General features: G+C 44.8%; 1 protein-coding gene across 2 annotated transcripts in view; it reads right to left on the bottom strand.

Moving 5' to 3' along the window:
- Nucleotides 1-17,973, bottom strand: part of STK39 (serine/threonine kinase 39) — a 305,730-nt gene extending 287,757 nt beyond the window's left edge. The window contains exon 1 of one of the 2 annotated variants that reach the window (XM_059167118.1): nucleotides 17,324-17,973. In XM_059167118.1, the coding sequence (XP_059023101.1) occupies nucleotides 17,324-17,528 (205 nt within the window). In that variant the 5' untranslated portion in view covers nucleotides 17,529-17,973. The remainder of the gene's footprint in view (nucleotides 1-17,323) is intronic. The other variant, XM_059167117.1, reaches the window with a different exon arrangement.
- Nucleotides 17,974-18,212: the final 239 nt, after the last annotated feature.

Raw genomic sequence — 18,212 nt, 5'->3', positions numbered from 1 at the left:
TGGGATCAAGCCACAGGTAGGGCTCTCACTAAGCAGGTAGTCTGCTTCTCCCCCTGGCTCTGCTCCTCCCTCCTGCTGGTGTTCTCAAGTGTGTGCTCTTTCTCTAAAATAAATAAAATCTTTAAAAAAAATTAAATTTGGGGAAAAATATCTATGTACATATATATATACAAAGAAAAACATCCTGACAGATATATACCACACTGATCACAGAGAGTAACTCTGGAAATGAAAACTGAGGGTTGTTATTTTCACCTACATGAAACTAAAGTATTTCTTTATATCTTTGTAATTTAAAAAATTTTTAAAATAAAATCAAGACTAGTCATGCCAATAGTCATGCCAATATTTCAATATTTTGTTGAAAATGCTATAAAATCTGGGGCGCATGGGTGGCTCACATTAAGCATCTGCCTTCCACTCAGGTCATGGTCCTGGGGTTCAGGGACGAGCCCCACATCAGGCTCCCTATTCAACGGAAAGCCTGCTTCTCCCTCTCCCACTCCCCCTGCTTGTATTCCCTCTCATACTGTCTCTCTGTGTCAAATAAATAAACAAAATCTTAAAAAAAAAAAAATTACTAGGAATCCCCTTTTAAAAAAAAAAAAAAAAGTGCTATAAAATCCCTGAAACTTAAAAAAAATTTTTTTAACTTTTTTTTTTAAGATTTTATTTATTTATTTGACAGAGATCACAAGCAAGCAGAGAGGCAGGCAGAGAGAGAGGGGAAAGCAGGCTCCCCACTGAGCAGAGAACCCCATGCAGTGCTCTGATCCCAGGACTCTGAGAACAAGACCTGAGCCAAAGGCAGAGGCTTTAACCCACTGAGCCACCCAGGTGCCCCCCCAAAATTTAACATTCTGATCACCAAATTAAATTCCTAAAGATTCATTTCTCCTGCCTGCCAATGAAACCAAACAGCAGGTTCTACAAAAAGAAAGACAGCGTATATTCAGCCAATCTAAAAAATTCTCATAGTGTCAGCTCTAGGTTTGATATGAAAGGTCAAGGTGAAACTTAAAGTCATTACTATGTTCAAACACACCCACAAACAATAAGAAAGTTACTCACTTTTCAGTTCCCTCCATCTCAGAACTTTCTGTAAAATGTTTTCACTTCCAATCAGGAAAGTACCAAATACCAAATAAGGTGGATCCACAGAACACAGAGGGCAAAAGGCAAATAACAGACACTTCTAGGAAATACTAAATTGCATTGTAGACATTAAGATTAGGTCGTAAATGTATTCTGAAAACACGTAAGTGTGAGAAAGATACATATATATATATAATCTGGTAATCAAAAAGTATGCTTTGCTTTCAGTTTATATCAAATTTTTGAGAAACAAATCACTTTTGCCAAGAAGTATTAATCTACCACTGGTTATTTTTCTCTCCCGAAACAAATGAAATGTGAAAGCACTGACAATGCTAAAATGTATCAATCCCCAAAAATAACCACTTCTACTTTTTTTTTTTTTTTTTAAGTCCTATCCCATCTCAACTTAAACTCCTACACCAAAATTCAAACACTACCTAGCCCTGGACAATGAGGTAACTGGTAGTATTTCCCCTTTTACTCATCTGTATTATCCAAATTTTCTATATAATGCTTGTATAGTATTTGGAAAGTTTAAGATAAACAAGCTTGGAGATTTTACAATCCAAAGGTCTAGGTGACATCCTTTTCTCAATCCTCCTTCCCTTTGTGAAACAGCGGTGTGGGCCAACCACAGGAAAGACATTCCGCATATCTAATCCACGTACACATCTGTCTCCCCTTTAGGAAAAAAGGGCAGTCATATTTAAATCCATTAATATGGGGTGCCTGGGTGGTTCAGTGGGTTTAAGCCTCTGCCTTCGGCTCAAGTGATGGTCTCAGGGTCCTGGGATCAAGCCCCGAGTTGGGCTCTCTGCTCAGCGGGGAGCCTGCTTCCCTCTCTCTCTCTCTGCCTGCCTCTCTGCCTACTTGTAATCTCTCTGTCAAATAAATAAAATCTTTGAAAAACAAATAAATCCACAAGTATATAACGATAACACTCAGCCCTCTTCCTACATCTAAAAACATACAATATTTCATAAGTGCTTTTACCAAAAAGGCTGCAATTTAATAAATGGTGCCCTCGCACATCTCCCATCCATCTGTTATTTCTGCCATTCCTATATGATAAACTAAAGAAAATAAGAAGTGGGCAAATTCTTCCAATAACTATTACTAGGTTTCTCATCTTTTTATCCAAATAGGATGGCAATTCTTTTTCGAAAACTGATTATAAAACTGGCTGTCAAGTATTGCTGGATTGACTTCAAAGTGAAGAAACTTCCGTTAATTATGTAAGCAACAATCTATACTTGAACTGAGTGATGCAGAGACAACATGTTATTTGGGGGGCTACGATAGATCTGGTTCACTGTCTTCTAGACGGCAGGAGAAATAAGTTCATATGCCTGCAAACAATCTATATTTTTAACGTGGTGTTGAGTTTTAAGAAGGTCAGTCTGGAATAAAACACCTCAAAGCTAAAAGAATCAGCATTACAAACACACACGCGCACGCGCACGTGCGCGCGTCACCCTTCATCCTTCAAATGTCACATTGGAATCAACATCGTTAGATAATTTAGCAAGTTATGTATTTCTAAAGCCACTTTTAAGGCAAAACTCACTCTGACGGATAGTTCACACAGCACATTAGTTTATAAAAACCTATAATCAACCACACAGTAACAACCAAGATGAAGGCAGTTGGGCAATTAGCTCCCCTACAAGTCAGAGAGGAAAGTTAAATGAATATCGAACATTGTCTATTCATCACTCGTGAGCTAAATACAGCTCCTGCGGTAGAGACCTTGCAACGATGGCAGTATGAATTCCTCCCATCTCTGTATTCCTGTCCTTTTGCCGCGGGATTTTTACCACTCCACCCAACAAGCAGAGAAATGGATTTCCCTTCCCTTTGAACCCGAGCTGGCCTTGTGATGCGAGTGAGGCAGAGTGACACTGGGTAAGTACCAAGCCTCAGCCTAAAGAGCCCTTGCAGCTCCAGGCCTGCTAATCCGAAACACGGGAGAGAGTTCACAGCCAAGGGAGAGAGTCCAGGCAGCCTCCTTGAGAATGGGAAATCCGAGGAGAGAGGACCCGCCAACAGCCAGCACCAACCACCACACACAGGACTGAGATCATCTTGACAGAGGTAGCCCCAGCCCAGCCGGCTGTGGACGGGCCCTAGGCAAGAACTACAGACCAGTCCAGCCCAGCCCACAAATCACCAACCCACAGCATCATAAGTAAAATGGTCATTGGTTTAAGCCACTAAGTTCTGGGGTGGTTTGTCACACAACTATACGTAGCTAAGAGAAAGATGGTCGGAATCCACACTGAGCCTTTCAGCTTGTCAGAGGAACCCCTGAAGGCAAAGCTTTAAAGGAGGTACCCAACTCAACCAGATGTTGCTGCTGAAACTTTCCAGGAAAAACTTTATTGTCCCTACTTGCCTTGACCCCTTGCCGAACACCCCTGCAAATTTTAAGCTTGGCTATGCCCCTGAGTTCTTTCTCTCTCTCTCTGTCTCTTACTCCTGCTCAGGTATGAGGTCTTTGGCTGCCTTGTGCCCATCGCTGGCTTTGCAGATCTGATCTTGGGATCCTTCCCCCACGTGACGGCGCTTCCTCTCAGCCTACCATCAGCTTTTGCTTGTGCTAGCCTTACCTCTAGACAAACAACTCATTGTAATCTCAAACCACAGTCCTGGATCATCTCAGTCCTTCTACGAAGTGCTGGTGCAGAATCTATTAAAAGCAGTGACTTTAAACAACCAACAGCACTGTTCAGGCTAGAGTCACTCCACATGGTTAACTTATTATTCCAATAAAGCTACAACTGCTTAAAACAGTTTCTGGAAATAGCTTAAGAGCAAATTAATGAATGTCACATTAGAAATCAGTGTCATTTCTTCATAGGAGTGCTGATATAAACAGGTAAATTTTTTCATTTAAAATAAAATGTAGGGGCACCCAGGTGGCTCAGTTGGTAAAGCCTCTGCCTTCAGCACAGGTCATGATCCTAGGGTCCTGGGATTGAGTCTCACATCCGCCTCCTTGCTTAGCAGGGAGCCTGCTTCTCCCTGTGCCTGCTGCTCCCCTTGCTTGTGTGCTCTCTCTTGCTCTCTCTCTGACAATAAATAAAATCTTTTTAAAAAATAAATAAATAAAATGGGACGCCTGGGTGGCTCAGTTGGTTGGACAACTGCCTTCGGCTCAGGTCATGATCCTGGAGTCCCGGGATCGAGTCCCGCATCGGGCTCCCAGCTCCATGGGGAGTCTGCTTCTCTCTCTGACCTTCTCCTCGTTCATGCTCTCTCTCACTGTCTCTCTCTCAAGTAAATAAACTAAAAAATCTTAAAAAATAAATAAATAAATAAATAAATAAAATGAAATGAAATGTAATTATAAAGTCTAAGTGGACACCACCTCCTACCTCCTTATTAAAGGAAACAGTACTTTTGTGCAGATAAGTTCTGATGTGATCAATTTTAAAGTCAATCACATCCCACGAAGATCACCTTTCATATATTTGACATTCCCTTTCTTCCAAGTAGCTTCAAGAGACAAGGGAATATCTAATTTCAACTCTACACAGCTCTACACAGCTAAATGACCATTCGCTCTTCGTATGGGAGACTCAAGTAGAACATAAGCTATAAGGAAGCACAAGCCACACTAACTGTACCCGAACTTTGACCCACCCTAGTAACCACGTGTCACCTACCTGCCTTTAATGCTATCTCAGCAAATATATAAGCTTCAAAGATGCCTCTATGGTCTACTTCAAATAGGCTTTAAAGAACAGGACATGAAATTACGGCCCTTGGAAAGTCTTCTGCTTCTATGGAAACAATCGGGAAGATGGCTATAAATGAACTCAGAGGCTCATTACCTCTTAGCCCTAGAGATGGTCACGTTTTAAACAACTGACGGTTATTAGATAAACAATCTAACCCCTGATCTTCAAAAATATTCCTCTTTTTAAGTGAGTCCTAATGATCACAACTTGAAACTACACAGAGACATTGCTCCTAGCTCTATTTTAGCCTCCCAAGTGCCCAGGAAAGGTGCCATGTTAAGACTGTTTCCACAACAGCCCTTGCTGAAGGCCAGGCACTGGATGGAAGGCTCCAGAAACTTGAAAGGGCATATACAGGAAAAAGTTTAAAGGATTACATAGTAAAATATTCTGTTACGGCCCCAGTCACCCAAGGGACACCAAACATGAGAAAGTACAGACTGTTCCTGAATTGCCCAAAATTAAACCCAGTTAATCTCCCTACACAGACTTTTTTTTTCACCCCTCACCCATTAATTCTCTCTCAGAACAAAGCAGTATCCTGCCCAAATAGTGGTTACCAAGTGTGCATTTCTGTTAAGTAGTAACTGAAATACTAGATGTTTTCTTAGTTTTGTGATATATTACTTAGGTTAAGCCATTAATCTTTTAATGACTGAGATACCAAATTATCTTAAATTCAAGAGAAAAGAAGGGCCCATGATTCAAAGTCACCATTGAAGTGACTGAAATTGACACAGGTATTATTTTTTTCTACGTAGAGTTAATTTCACAACTCCTTTGTAATTTCATTTAAAAAAACAACAACAACCCTAGTCAGTTCTTTCTTCATAAATAAAAGAAAATAAACTAAAGTGATACCGTCTGCCACATCCAAACCCAAGACTCTGAAGTAATTTCTTAAGGAAATGTAACATTTTGGTACTTCTGAAAATAGTGGATTTCATTTGGGAGGATTCTCCCAGTTTACACTAATCACAAGAACATCCCAGAATGAGTTAAGTGGGTAAGATAAGAACTCACACTTCAAAACTATCTCCCTACGTCAACTTGGGTATCTGTTTCACCACACACACAAAAAGACTAACTGTTCTTCCGAAAATACGAATCCATTAGCTTTCAAATAGAGCACAGAGTGAAAACAAAAGATTTTATTTTTTACACAAAGTTAGCACTGCCTCTCTCCTTTCTGTACTCCTAAGTCAGTGGCAACGCCTTAACATGTTATCAGGAGGTCACAATATTTAGTCATTTTCTGAACATTCCGGAGAAGTTATCAACCAGTGCTGGCCAATAAAACGTTTTGCGGTGATGGAAGTAGTCTATATCTGAGCTATCCAAGAGGCTTATTGGCTAGTGCAGATTATAGACGTGAAGTTAAAGAAACAAAATCCAAGTTCTACAGCCGTACTAGCCACAGTTAGGTACTGAGCACTTGAAATGTGCCTAGTGAAACTAAGGAACTGTATTTCATTTAATTATTTTAAAAGATCTATTCTTTGGAGCAGTTTTAGGTTTACAGCAAGACTGAGAGCAATGTAGAGCTTTCCCACATACCCTCTCCCACACACCACCCCCCCCACACACATAGCCTCACCCATTATCAACAACCTCTTGTTACAACGGATGGACCCACACAGGCAGGTCATTATCGTCTGAAGTGCACAGCTGACACCAGGGTTCCCTCCGGATGCTGTACATTCAGAGTTTGAGGAATGGGTCCGGGGAGAAGGATGATGTCATGTAGCCACCATTATGCTATCCCACAGAATGGTTATAGTCTAGACATTCTCCTTTCACACACACCCCCAAATTATTTAATTTTCATTAATTTAAATTTAAATAGCCACATGTGGCTAGCGGCTACCAAAGGGGGCTTAGAACCAGACACCCAGTAAAGAATGCTGTCGCTGCTCTGACCGTGACAATGCATCAGCCTGGCAGAAGGGACCTGACTCCAGTGCAGAAACTGTGCTCCAGCTCCTGATCAGCTGTGAAGTTCATCTACTTCTTATGCTTCCTTCACCCATCACGGTGCTGGTCCTCAGCCTTTTACTTTCCAACACACCCATACACGCCCCCTACTCCACCTCGCTGGTAAGGTTATAGCCTGGTCTATGTTAACAGAGCAGGCAAAGGACCATGAGAGAAATGAAACGACTTTATGTCCACACACCACCACACTTACATGTTAGATAAAACACCCTGATGAAGAAAGAAATATATATAAAGATCATTTTAACACCTCTAAAGAAATAAACGAGACTTTTACTGTGATAGTTACATGGTAAATACATTCTCAGATAGATAGTTACTGTGCTAAAGTGGTTGTTGTAAAATTCATTCAGCCAATAATTTTTCTAACTTCTTCCTTCTCACTATAATGAGGAACCAAAGTGATGTAAGCAGAAAAAAAAAAAAACTAAACCAGGCAGGAATCATAAGCCTGAGAGTCTAAGGACTTCTGGACCAACAGCTTAAAAAAATAAATAAATAAAGTTGATGAACTTAAGCCACTGGAGTCTTCATCTGTAAAACAAAGGAGCAGGAATGGATTTTGTGTTCCGTCTGTTCCAAAATTAAATTTCCCAATTCTTTATTCTTAATGTCATTCCTCACTTAGGAATCAACTTATAAATAAAACCCAAATTCCTTCCCCTGAGCACTCTCTCTCCCTGCTTTCTTGATCACCCCATAATTAACCAAAGTGTGTGGTGTCACTGCCAATTAGGAAGGAAGGAAGGAAGATAGGAAGGAAGGAAGGAAGCATCAATAGAGTGATTATGAGAAGTCTCAGAACTTCCACAGGTCACTGGCTCCAAAAGACTCCCCAAATGAAGGTGCCTGGCTGGCTCAATTGGTAGAGCACATGACTCTTGATCGCAGGGTCCTGAGCTCAAGGCCCATGGTGGGAGTAGAGTTTACTTAAAAAAAAAAATCAATAAAATTAAACTTTAAAAAAATAGTCCCCAAATAAAGATCTATCATTCATATGGCAGAAAGTCATCCATCTTCACTCCCATACTAGTTCTTCCAGTAAATAGCTCTAGTGACCTAACCCCCAAAAATGTCACCAAAACATGTATGTTCACCTACTGGAAGAACCAAATGAGTACCCCCACCACTTGATCTTTGGGAATTATACTAAATGTCATTTACTGAAAGAAGTTCGAGGGGTGCCTGGGTGGCTCAGTGGGTTGAGACCTCTGCCTTCAGCTCGGGTTGTGATCCCAGGGTCCTGGGATTGAGCCCCCATTGGGCTCTCTGCTCAGTGGGGAGCCTGCTTCCCTTCCTCTCTCTGCCTGCCTCTCTGCCTACTCGTGATCTCTGTCAAAGAAAGAAAGAAAGAAAGAAAGAAAGAAGGAAGTTCATTCGAAAATAAAAGTCTGTCTTAAAATGATGTCTTCCTATATATTTAAATAAAAAATCAGTTTTAAAGGTCAATTCATCTAATTCCTCAATGTCCAAGAAGCTTCTTAAAACTAAACCACAGCTTATTCTCAAACAACTGGCAGGTGGAAAGAACCAGGAACTACATCAGCATTTACTCACACCAGTTCCAAAAGGTGTATCTAAATCAATTCTAGAACTAAAACACTGCCAACCCATTCTCTTAAGACTATATTTCTCCTCTGCTTCCCAGTTAAATCAAGCTTAAAATGCCTCTTTAACTAACATATTGAGTTCTTCTCTAGTATCAAAAACTTGACCAATGAATGGCAGATTTGCAAAAAGTAATACCTGAAACACTTGAATCACTCCAACCATCTTGGAATTATTTTGGAATAATTTAAAAAACCTATCCTGGAGAAATATGCAAAACTTCATAGCATTACAAAAATTCTATTTAAAGAGGAAAAAAAAAATTTTTTTTCCCAGTGACTACACTGTAGGAGGAATTGTAACACCTATTAGATTGGTTTTGACTTAAAAAGACGGATGGTCTAGGGTCTTAGCCGTATCCTATCCTATCTACACCAATCCTATTACCTTTGGCCCCCGATTATTTATAAAAATTCAATCCCTGCTATCATAACAACCTTTGAAAGCCACCTGTCCTGATATTCAGTTCCTGTGTTTCACGTATATCCTTGATCTTTTCCCAACAGTTCTGATTTCTACCCAGCAAGAGGCCCCACAGAACTTCAAGGTTGGGTTATATATAAATACATAAACAGGAAGAGAGAGGTCATGAGTATGCCCAAGAAAGGAAAGCTCTAAAGAAGAGACCAGTGCCAGGCCCTCCCTGTCCTACTCTAGAGTGTCTCAATAAAAGGATGCCACAGCTGTGACAGGGAGCTCTGGTCCTTCATCTGGAGAGACCACTTCACAGTCCCCATAACCCCAGGAGAGCAGGGCCTCTGCCCGCTGCCTCCCTGCACACTACAGGCAAGAGCAAACGCTCAAGTGCTTACTCTTCATCTGGGAGGATTAATGAGCTAATTTCTACAGAGCCCTTTAAGCTGATTGGCCCAGACACAACTAAATAAGCATCATCATCAACCATCGGCAAGACTGACTCTTCAGCATCCAGGGAGGCAAATTTTTAGAAGTCAGGCAATGTTCTCCTTGCACAAGAAGGGAAAGAATGTCTGTCCCCAGAGTTCAGACTTTAATCCAGAAAACATTGATCAAATACTTAATACAAGATGTGGGGTATAGAGGCCAGAGACACTGTCCTCAAGGAGTTAACATCTAGCACCGGCATGGGCAAGGAAGCAAACCATTTGCTCGCGGTGTGAGGACTGTTAGAGGATGAAATACCCAACAGAGCAAGGGGCAGAGGGAAAGGAGGCTCGGGCACAGAGACTGTTGCTGCGAAGAGAAATCATTTATTGCAGGTCTTAACAGGGAGGCCCGATCTGGGTGTGTTCAGTTTATGAACGTGCATCAAGCTATATGTTTATGATCTGTACAGTTTACCATGTGCACGTTACACTTCAATGAAGGTAAAACTTAAAAGGAGAGACAGTGTTTTCAGTTAAATAAACGAAGACGGTAGGGAAGGGTGTGGAATGCTGTTCCAAGCAGAGCAAAAACCTGCCTCACAAGCGAAGGATGGGGGGAAGAATAGCACGAACGAACTATTTCCACAACCATGACAGGTTCCCATCGGCTGGGAGCCTGAGAATGGAAATCACAACGGATGTCTGTCTGCAAAGAGAGGCAAGAGACAATTTCCAAAAGGCCTTCAACACCATGCTTAGAGCTATCCTTAAGGATGACAGAAAAGCCACAAAAAGTTTAAGTCTGGGGAAACTGATAAAAAACGTTAGTATAGCTCTCTCATTGTGCGGACGATGTGTACCGTAGCTGGAAGCAAGAAGAGAAGAGGAAGGAACCTTCCCAGGAACTTATTACAATTACCCAAATCAGAACCGATCAGGGCCCACACCAAACAGGAGATGGCCAAGAGGAGGAGTGAAAGACAAAGCAAAGAAGATAACAAGTGCGCAGGAAATCGAGGACTCATGACCAATTTGATGTGGGAGGTGGAAGAAGACAGGGAAGTGGGGGATCCCCGGCGTTTTTCTGTTTTGCGTTCGAGGGTTTTAAGAAGAGTGTTGACGAAGCTCATCAGGATGGAAGCAAAGGCGGCGAGACTATGAGTTTCATCGTGAGGAGGAAGGTCTGTGGAACATCTACGTGAAGACCTGGAAAGGGCGGAGGCTGGTCCAAAGAAGCCAGAGCACGTCTGCACTCCAGGTGACAGGTGCAGCCGCAGGCACATTGGGAAGGGGATCCTGGAGCAGGGGCCGCCAGCAAGGGAGGAGGAGAGCAGATGGTGCCACCGCCTGCAGAGAGGAAAAGAGAGGACCGCCCTGTCCCTGGGCTGCGGTCACGCAAGGGTCACAGTCATCGGAGACCGACAACTGGTTTCTCAGCGAGAGGGCGCAAGCCAGACTGCGGCGGGCTGAGAAGTGAACGAGAGGTTCTTTCAAAAGGCGTAGCTGTGAAAGGAAGGAAGGAGATAAGGTGGTGGCGAGGGGAGGAAGGAGTAGCGAGAGTTTTGTTTTGTTCTCTCTTGTTGTTGAAGATAAGAAAGACCTGAGAGTATTTTTTAAGCCTGGAGAGAAGCAGAGAGGGAAGGAAGGAGGTCCGGGAGCTGTCATGATGGCTCCATCCGAAAACAAACGCTCCGGTCCTCTCGCGCTCTGGGACACAGTGATGTTTCTTTTAGTCAGCAGCATTTCCTGCCAGCATGGCAGCCTCCACGGGGCGAACGAACTCGGGAGGTGGAAGAAAAGTGCAGTCTTAGCAGGTTGTTCTTAAAGCCCTGTCATAATGGGCTGTTCCTCCCAGTAGCCTTCCCGCAGGATGCTCTCACCACTTGTCAGAGGGCCATTTGGCACCTAAATACCTGAGCTCTCCAAATCGCCAGGAGCTCCACAGGTCTCTCCACTTCCTCCTGCAGAGGAGGGAAGATGCAAGGGCGGAGGGGCGGGGAGGGCTATCCAGCAAGCTACCTTCTAGCCAGGGCACCCCAGAAGGAGGATACTAGCTGGTGGACTCTCACCGGCTCCCTCCCTGCTAGAAACCAAGCGGAGACACCCTTCAAGGCACTCCAGTATCTTGCCAGAGTCAGAGCTGTGTCCCTCCTGATAACCTGAATCTGATTAGCAGCCATGGTCTTCCCAGTTAGAAGACTAACGGGGAGTGTGCCCTGTGCAGGCACCCTTCTAAGGGCTTTCCACTCTCTCAATCCACACAACCTTATCTTAATCATCTCCATGTTACTGATGCGGAAACTGAGTGCAGACATATCTAAGTGATATGCTCAAGGTCACAAGGCCAGGGACTGCTATTGCCAGGATATGAAATAGTCCCGGCCATCTGACTCCAGAGCCCACTCATTCTCAGACATCATCAAAAATGTAATGCATGCATCAAAAAAACCCCCGAAATCTTGCCATTTGCAACAAAGGGATGGAATTAGAGGTATCATGCTGAGCATCGTAAGTCAATCAGAGAAAAACAATTATCATATGATCTCTCTGATATGAGGAGTTTGAGAGGCAGGGTGGCGGTGGGGGAGGTGGGTTGTGGGGGATGGGGAGGGAGGAAATGAAACAAGATGGGACGGGGAGGGAGACAAACCACAAGAGACTCAATCTCAGGAAACAAACTGAGGGTTGCTAAGGGGGTGGGGGGTAGGGAGAGGGTGGTTGGGTTATGGACATTGGGGAGGGTATGTGCTATGGTGAGAGCTGTGAAATGTGTAAGCCTGACGATTCACAGACCTGTATCCGTGGGGCAAATAATATATCACATGTTAATAAAAAAAAAAAATGTAGTGCATGACAGACTGTCAGAGACAGGGAGAAATAAAGTTATTGCTCACAAATCAAAAAGCATAAATTCAGCATTGTAATAGTACTACCAAAAGTTTCTTTGCACCTAGAGACATTTTCCCACATGACACTTTAAACAGTACATTCAAAAGAGCATCTCTGTGCTCTAAAACGAACTATTACCCTTATTGACCTCTGTAGATATAGTAAAAAAACAAAAACCCACGCTGAACTGTACCCTATATAGGGATGAACTAACTGTATGGTAGGTGAAATATACCACATTAAAGCTGTGACTTAAGTGGGAGGGAACGATGAAGAAAGGCAAACCAATAAATTTGATAACTTAAAGGCAAAAATTTCATGAAAGAACATAAATGACCGAAATTAAGACAACAAAATCCAAATAATAAATATAAACTTGAGGTGTGGATGGCTCCACAGGGGAATTCTATTAAATAAATAAAAAGGCATTTCTATTACAAATATAACTACTACCAGTTATATACTTAAAAAACAGTTGAAATCATAAATCTCATGTGATAGATATGTGTATATTTTACCGCAATAATAAAAAAAGTACAAAAAGAATATTCCTATATACATTTTTCTCTTTATTACAAAAAAAAGTGAAAGGATATGAAAGCCAAAGCCCTCTTACACCATACATCTGACACCTGTTTAACTTTAAAGAAAAAAAAAAAGAAAGAAAAGAAAAGCCAAGGGCACCTGGATGGCTCAGCTGATTGAGCCTCTGACTCCAGACTTCAGCTCAGGTCATGATCTCAGGGTCGTGGGACTGAGCCCACACCAGGTTCCATAGTCAGCACAGAGTCTATTTGTCCCTCTCCCTCTGTTCCCACCCACCCACACTCACTCACGCTCTGTCTCTCTCTCAAATAAATCAATAAAACCTTATTTAAAAAAAAAAAATGCTCAAACTAGTAAACCAAAAGCAAGAGCAAAGCTGCCCAATTGAAAGTTCTGGGAGATACACACTCAGTGCCCTAGCCCTCTGAGATCCTATAAAAACTGTGAGCCAGTGTAGCTCCCAATGTCCTCCAGATCCTTCTAGAACATCCATAAATCCCGTTCTAATTTCTAAACCATAGAACCCTGCACAAACTCAGAGCACAGAGCAAAACAGTAGTGCACTAGGCTGCTTACAGTCTCATTTTAGGAAAAGCTGTTGCTCCTTGAAAACCTGGCCATATGTGCTATTATCTGGGTTTGGGGAGAATGCATATGAATGGTTTAAAAAAAAAAAAAAAAAAAAGACATCACTGGAAAGAAATAAAGTATCCAAAGGAGCTCTTAGTCAAACTATGGCTAAGATGCTAAGAACCAAATTCTTGCGTTGACAAGGACCAAAATTCAAATGTGCCAGCCAGGCACCCTTAAATTTATTACTTTTAGATCATTCTAAATGACCACTCAGGACAAAATGAATCAGCACAGAGAAATCAAGTACAAAACTAAAGAAAGGCTTATCCTGCAAAAAAAAACCTAAGAAAAGCAAACATCCTCTGAGGTACAAGTCTATTTAGGGCTTCTCTGAGGAAAACCAACAAAGATCACAGCCCCTGCTGCAATGATGGGACTCAGATAAGGGAAACTCGTATGGCAGTGACTTTGGCGCTGTGACGGGAAAGTTCCTTAAGGTGGTTCAATCCTACTACAGATGCCAAAGACAGCATTTATGTGACTCGCTGTTTACTCTGTTCAACAACGAAGGTAACACTATCAATATTACTAACAAACTAATTTTTCAAATGGCCTCTCTTTGGGTACCCCTCACCCTTCTAAAAAAGGAACTGGAGTGTGGGATGGAGGGGAGAGAGAACAAAGCTTCACGGGGCTGAAGAGTATAGAGTATAAAACTTCCTAGGAACAGCTACTGGTTTAGGAGACAGAATTATCTGAAGTCTACCAAGACAATAATATAGATGGCTAAAAGGAGTTTAATAATTTCACAACACAGGGCGCCTGGGTGGCTCAGTGGGTTAAAGCCTCTGCCTTCAGCTCAGGTCGTGATCCCGGGGACCTGGGATCAAGCCCCTCATCGGGCTCTCTGCTCAGTGGGGAGCCTGCTTCCCTCTACCACTCTGCCTGCCTCTCTGCCTACCTGTGATCTCTGTCTGTCAAATAAATAAATAAAATTTTTTAAAAATAATAATAATTTCACAACACTTTCATCCCCTCTCAAAGTATAAAGCTCCCTCAGATAGACTTTACATCATTTCCAGGTCATGCATAAACTTCTGAACCAGATTAGCCCTAAGAGCATGACAAATTCTCCACTGATCTTTCAGGACACAAGAACAGCGATACAACAAAAGGGAAAACTTTATTTTTAGACTTGCAAAATCCTATGTTTACTTTTCTAAAACAGAAGTCAAACAACTGAACCTGCTTTGTTTGAACTTTAGTAAACCGATTCTCTCATAATCCTGAGGCCCCAATCTCTGCCCAGGAGGAAAGGATGAAAAAGTGCTCTGTGCCACGCTGTAAAGTTAAAAACGCGGTGCCTGCCTCCGTCTTCTGCGGAGACACATCCGAGCCTCCTGCTGGTCGCAGTTCACACTGCCGGAGCCCTATCATATGACACCTGCCGTGTGGAGGGGGAAGGCAGAAGCTCTCCACCCGCATTCATGTCGAAACTAGTTCAGTGTCTGAACTACTAACTTCTGCATGTAACGTTTAAGCTAAAGTGCTTCACCACAAGTTCACCTGTAATCGCTCAACTAGCATTAAACGCTAATTGGAAATGGGTTTATAATTCCCTTTAAACATTAAGCCCTTGCGAAACCCTATTCCAGCAATCTGATTTGTCAATAACATGGCCTCCACACAGACCATTGTTTCGTTGGAAAAATACAAGATAAATTTAAAATGTAGAAAAGCCCTTCCCACCGTGTGAATGTGCAAAAATAGGGGTAGAAGTAATAAGCAGGTGTTTCTGTTCTCAAATTCCTTAAGTAAACTGACCAACCATAATTAACAGTGCCGTTATTGCACACAGAAACAAACCCTGCAATTAATCCCATCACTTAAAAGAATTTTATTCATTAGCTCACAAAACCAGTCAACTCAAAATACTATGCTTTCAAAAGGCAAAGCTTGCATCATAACCCTGATAAATGACAAAATAAGCATATAAACTGATTATAACCAAATTCTGGTTCCTGTGATCCCCAGGCCCCCTCCTCCTTTGTGCTCACTCATCAAGTCTTAGAGAACTGATTACAAAAAGTCGTGGAGTCCTTGAGGGTAGGAACCATTTTTATGAACTTGTATACTGCTAACACCTAGGACAATTCTTGGGACATAGTAGGGCCATAAATTTTGTGGCACAAATTAAAAATAGGGGATCACATGCTATAAAGTATGTAAAAAGAGATGCAGAGGAAGCCAATGTACTTTGCCTCAAAAAAAGCAAAAGCCTTCTCAAGGAAAATTTCCTCTGGCCTTGGGTGCTGAGTGAGATTGCCTACAAACATGGGCACTTGGATGAGAACAGCCTGTGCCCAGAAAACAAGGAATGGGAGACCAGATGTGTCATAGGACAGCAGAATATTCAAGGTACAATCAAACAAGCAAACTCTAGAAAGGGGCAAAACCCAAAAAACAAAACAAAAAACCCAACAACTGAAGGGGCTTATATGCCAGGTTAAAGCAGTTTTCTCTGGATAGGCTTTGAGAAGCCCAGAAAGTGATTTAATCCAGGCATTGACACAAAGACACATCCCTTAGAGAATCCCTGGCCCAAAGTTGTGAAAAGTCTGGGTTTTCAAAGAATTTTCTGGAGAAATATCTATTTTAGATTATTTGAAGTTTTCATATTCTAGGTGACTGTTCTGCCCATCGTTTTCTCATATATATGAAATATATGTGTATTTCAGTCTATGCTGTTTCATTTACATAGAAGCAGGTGATAAAGGCTCATTTAAACGCCTAATGAAATTCTCTTGTTTTTACATTTTTAAAGGGGTCTGGAGGATTTTTTTTTAAAGAAAAGCAAATATATATATTATATTTAACATAAATATCCTAAATTCCTTTTCCATATCCAGCTATGGGAAAGCTGCGTCCCACCGCAGCCCCACTCATGCTGGAAGCGGAAGGTGCACTTCGCCTGGACGCTTTCCTAACTAGGTTTAACAAGACTCTGACAAAGGACGACCCACTAGGAAAGGTTCGAAGTGAAGGTTCCACACAAATCTCCGGGCCTTTCACGTGCTTGGCCCAGCGAAAAGTAATGCCGGCTTCTTGCCGTTGACTTTGCCAGGTTTTTAAAAATGTACGATAAGGTGATATTTGTGAGCCGACTAGATGGCACCGAAGGGCAGGAAGCACATCACGGAAAGTCTCGGGTTTCGCTCTTGCAGCTCGGCCCTGAACCGGAGGAAAGCACCGGCCCGGTGCAGGGGAGGCGGCCAGGGTGCCTGCCTTTCCCCGGGCGGCCGGGCTGGGCGGCAGGCGGCGCGCCAGGGCTCCGAGAGGCGGGTACCCGGGCGCGCCGGACTGCAAGACGGGCGTGGAGCAGCGGCTGTCAGGAAGGGAGACCAGCATCCTCCCCGGCATCGGGAAAGAACCTGGGCCTCCGCGATCCCTACGTGGTCCCGTTACCCACGGCGAGAGGCTGCTGACAGGAGGCGGAGGCGCGGAGCTTGGCGAGCAGAAGCGCGGCTGCGCCCGCTGAGTCCCCCAGGACGCGGCCCCCCGGGCGCAGCGCGGGGGCGCTGGAAGCCCAGGGCGGCGCCCCCGCAACCCCACCCCACCCCACCCCACCCCACCGCACCCGCAGCTGCCTGCCCGCGTGGCCACTGGCCACGGGCTGCGGCCCCAACGCGCGGGTGGAGGGCGATGCGGCGGCGTTGCCGGGTCCCCGGCTCCGCCGCCCCGGCGATTCCGGAGATAAAAGTTTGCAGCATGCGGCTCGTCTGCAGTGCGAGTCACATCCGCCGCGCCGCCTCCTGCAGCACCAGCGCTCAGAGAACGAACAAATAAATTTAAAAAAAAAAAAAAAAAAACTGTTGAAGCCGGTAGGCCCCGAAGCCGGCCGCTCTGCCTCCCGGGCGTGCACGCAGGCGAGCCCAGCATCCCGCGCCCCCTCCCGCCCCCGGCCGCGCCTCCCTCCCGGCCTCGGCGCCCGGCCTGGGCCGGCCCCGCCGCGCCCGCCGCACTGACCGATAACCTCCTGCAGTTCGTACGCGTCCCTGCAGATGGGCCAGCCGACGGCCTGCGCCGCCGGGGCCGGAGCCGGGGCCGCGGGCGTTGCCGGGGCCGCCGCTGCTGTCGCGGCCGCGGGGACCGCCGCCGCCGCCGCCGCTGTCACCGGGGCTGTCTGCTGGGGCTGCTGGACGTGCACGGGCGAGCCGCTCGGCTCCGCCATGATGCTGCCGGAGGAGAGCGGGAGGACGCGCCGGCCGGCGGACGACCTTCCACTTGAAACTTCGCTTCCCTCACCGCCGACACCTCTCGCCCGGCGCACGCCCTCCCCGCCGCGCCGCCGCCGCCGCCGCCGCTGCCGCCGGAGCCAGCCACGAGGGGAGGGAGCGAGGGAGGCCGAGCCGGGCGGAGGGAGGAGGCAGCGCCGGCAGAGGCGGGGTGGGGAGGAGGCGGCGGCCGCCGCGCTCGCCGCGAGCCCCGAGCCTCGTGCGCGCAGTTCTCTGACTCCGCGAGGGGAACCGCCGCCCCGCCGCCCCCTCCCTCTCTGCTCGAGGCCGGGGAAGTTTCCACCCAAGGGGAGCAGGGCGGGTTTGTGTTTGCTTTTGGGGCCCGCGTCCCAGACAGTCAGGCTCTCCAGAAGATGCCCCCTGGGGACCCCGAGGGCGGGGTCGTTGAACCGCCGCCAGGTTCTCCGATTCTGAAGTCGCCCCAGCTAAGGAGAACCTGAAGTTCATTTATAAGTTAGCGACAGAGACACCTACACGCGGGCCGTTTGTAGGACGCCAGTTAAAAAATAACCCAAGTTGTAACTTTCCTGCGCATTACCTGCCAATATCCCTTTCCCACCTTGTCTAATCTAATCTCAGCCCTTCTACTTTTTTTCCGAGTGAAACATGATTCCTTAGGT

The sequence above is a fragment of the Mustela lutreola genome, chromosome 3, assembly GCF_030435805.1.
Source record: "Mustela lutreola isolate mMusLut2 chromosome 3, mMusLut2.pri, whole genome shotgun sequence".
Classification (NCBI taxonomy): Eukaryota; Metazoa; Chordata; class Mammalia; order Carnivora; family Mustelidae; genus Mustela; species Mustela lutreola.
Note: the sequence above shows the minus strand (reverse complement) of the source record. Positions and strands in the feature narration are given on the sequence as shown.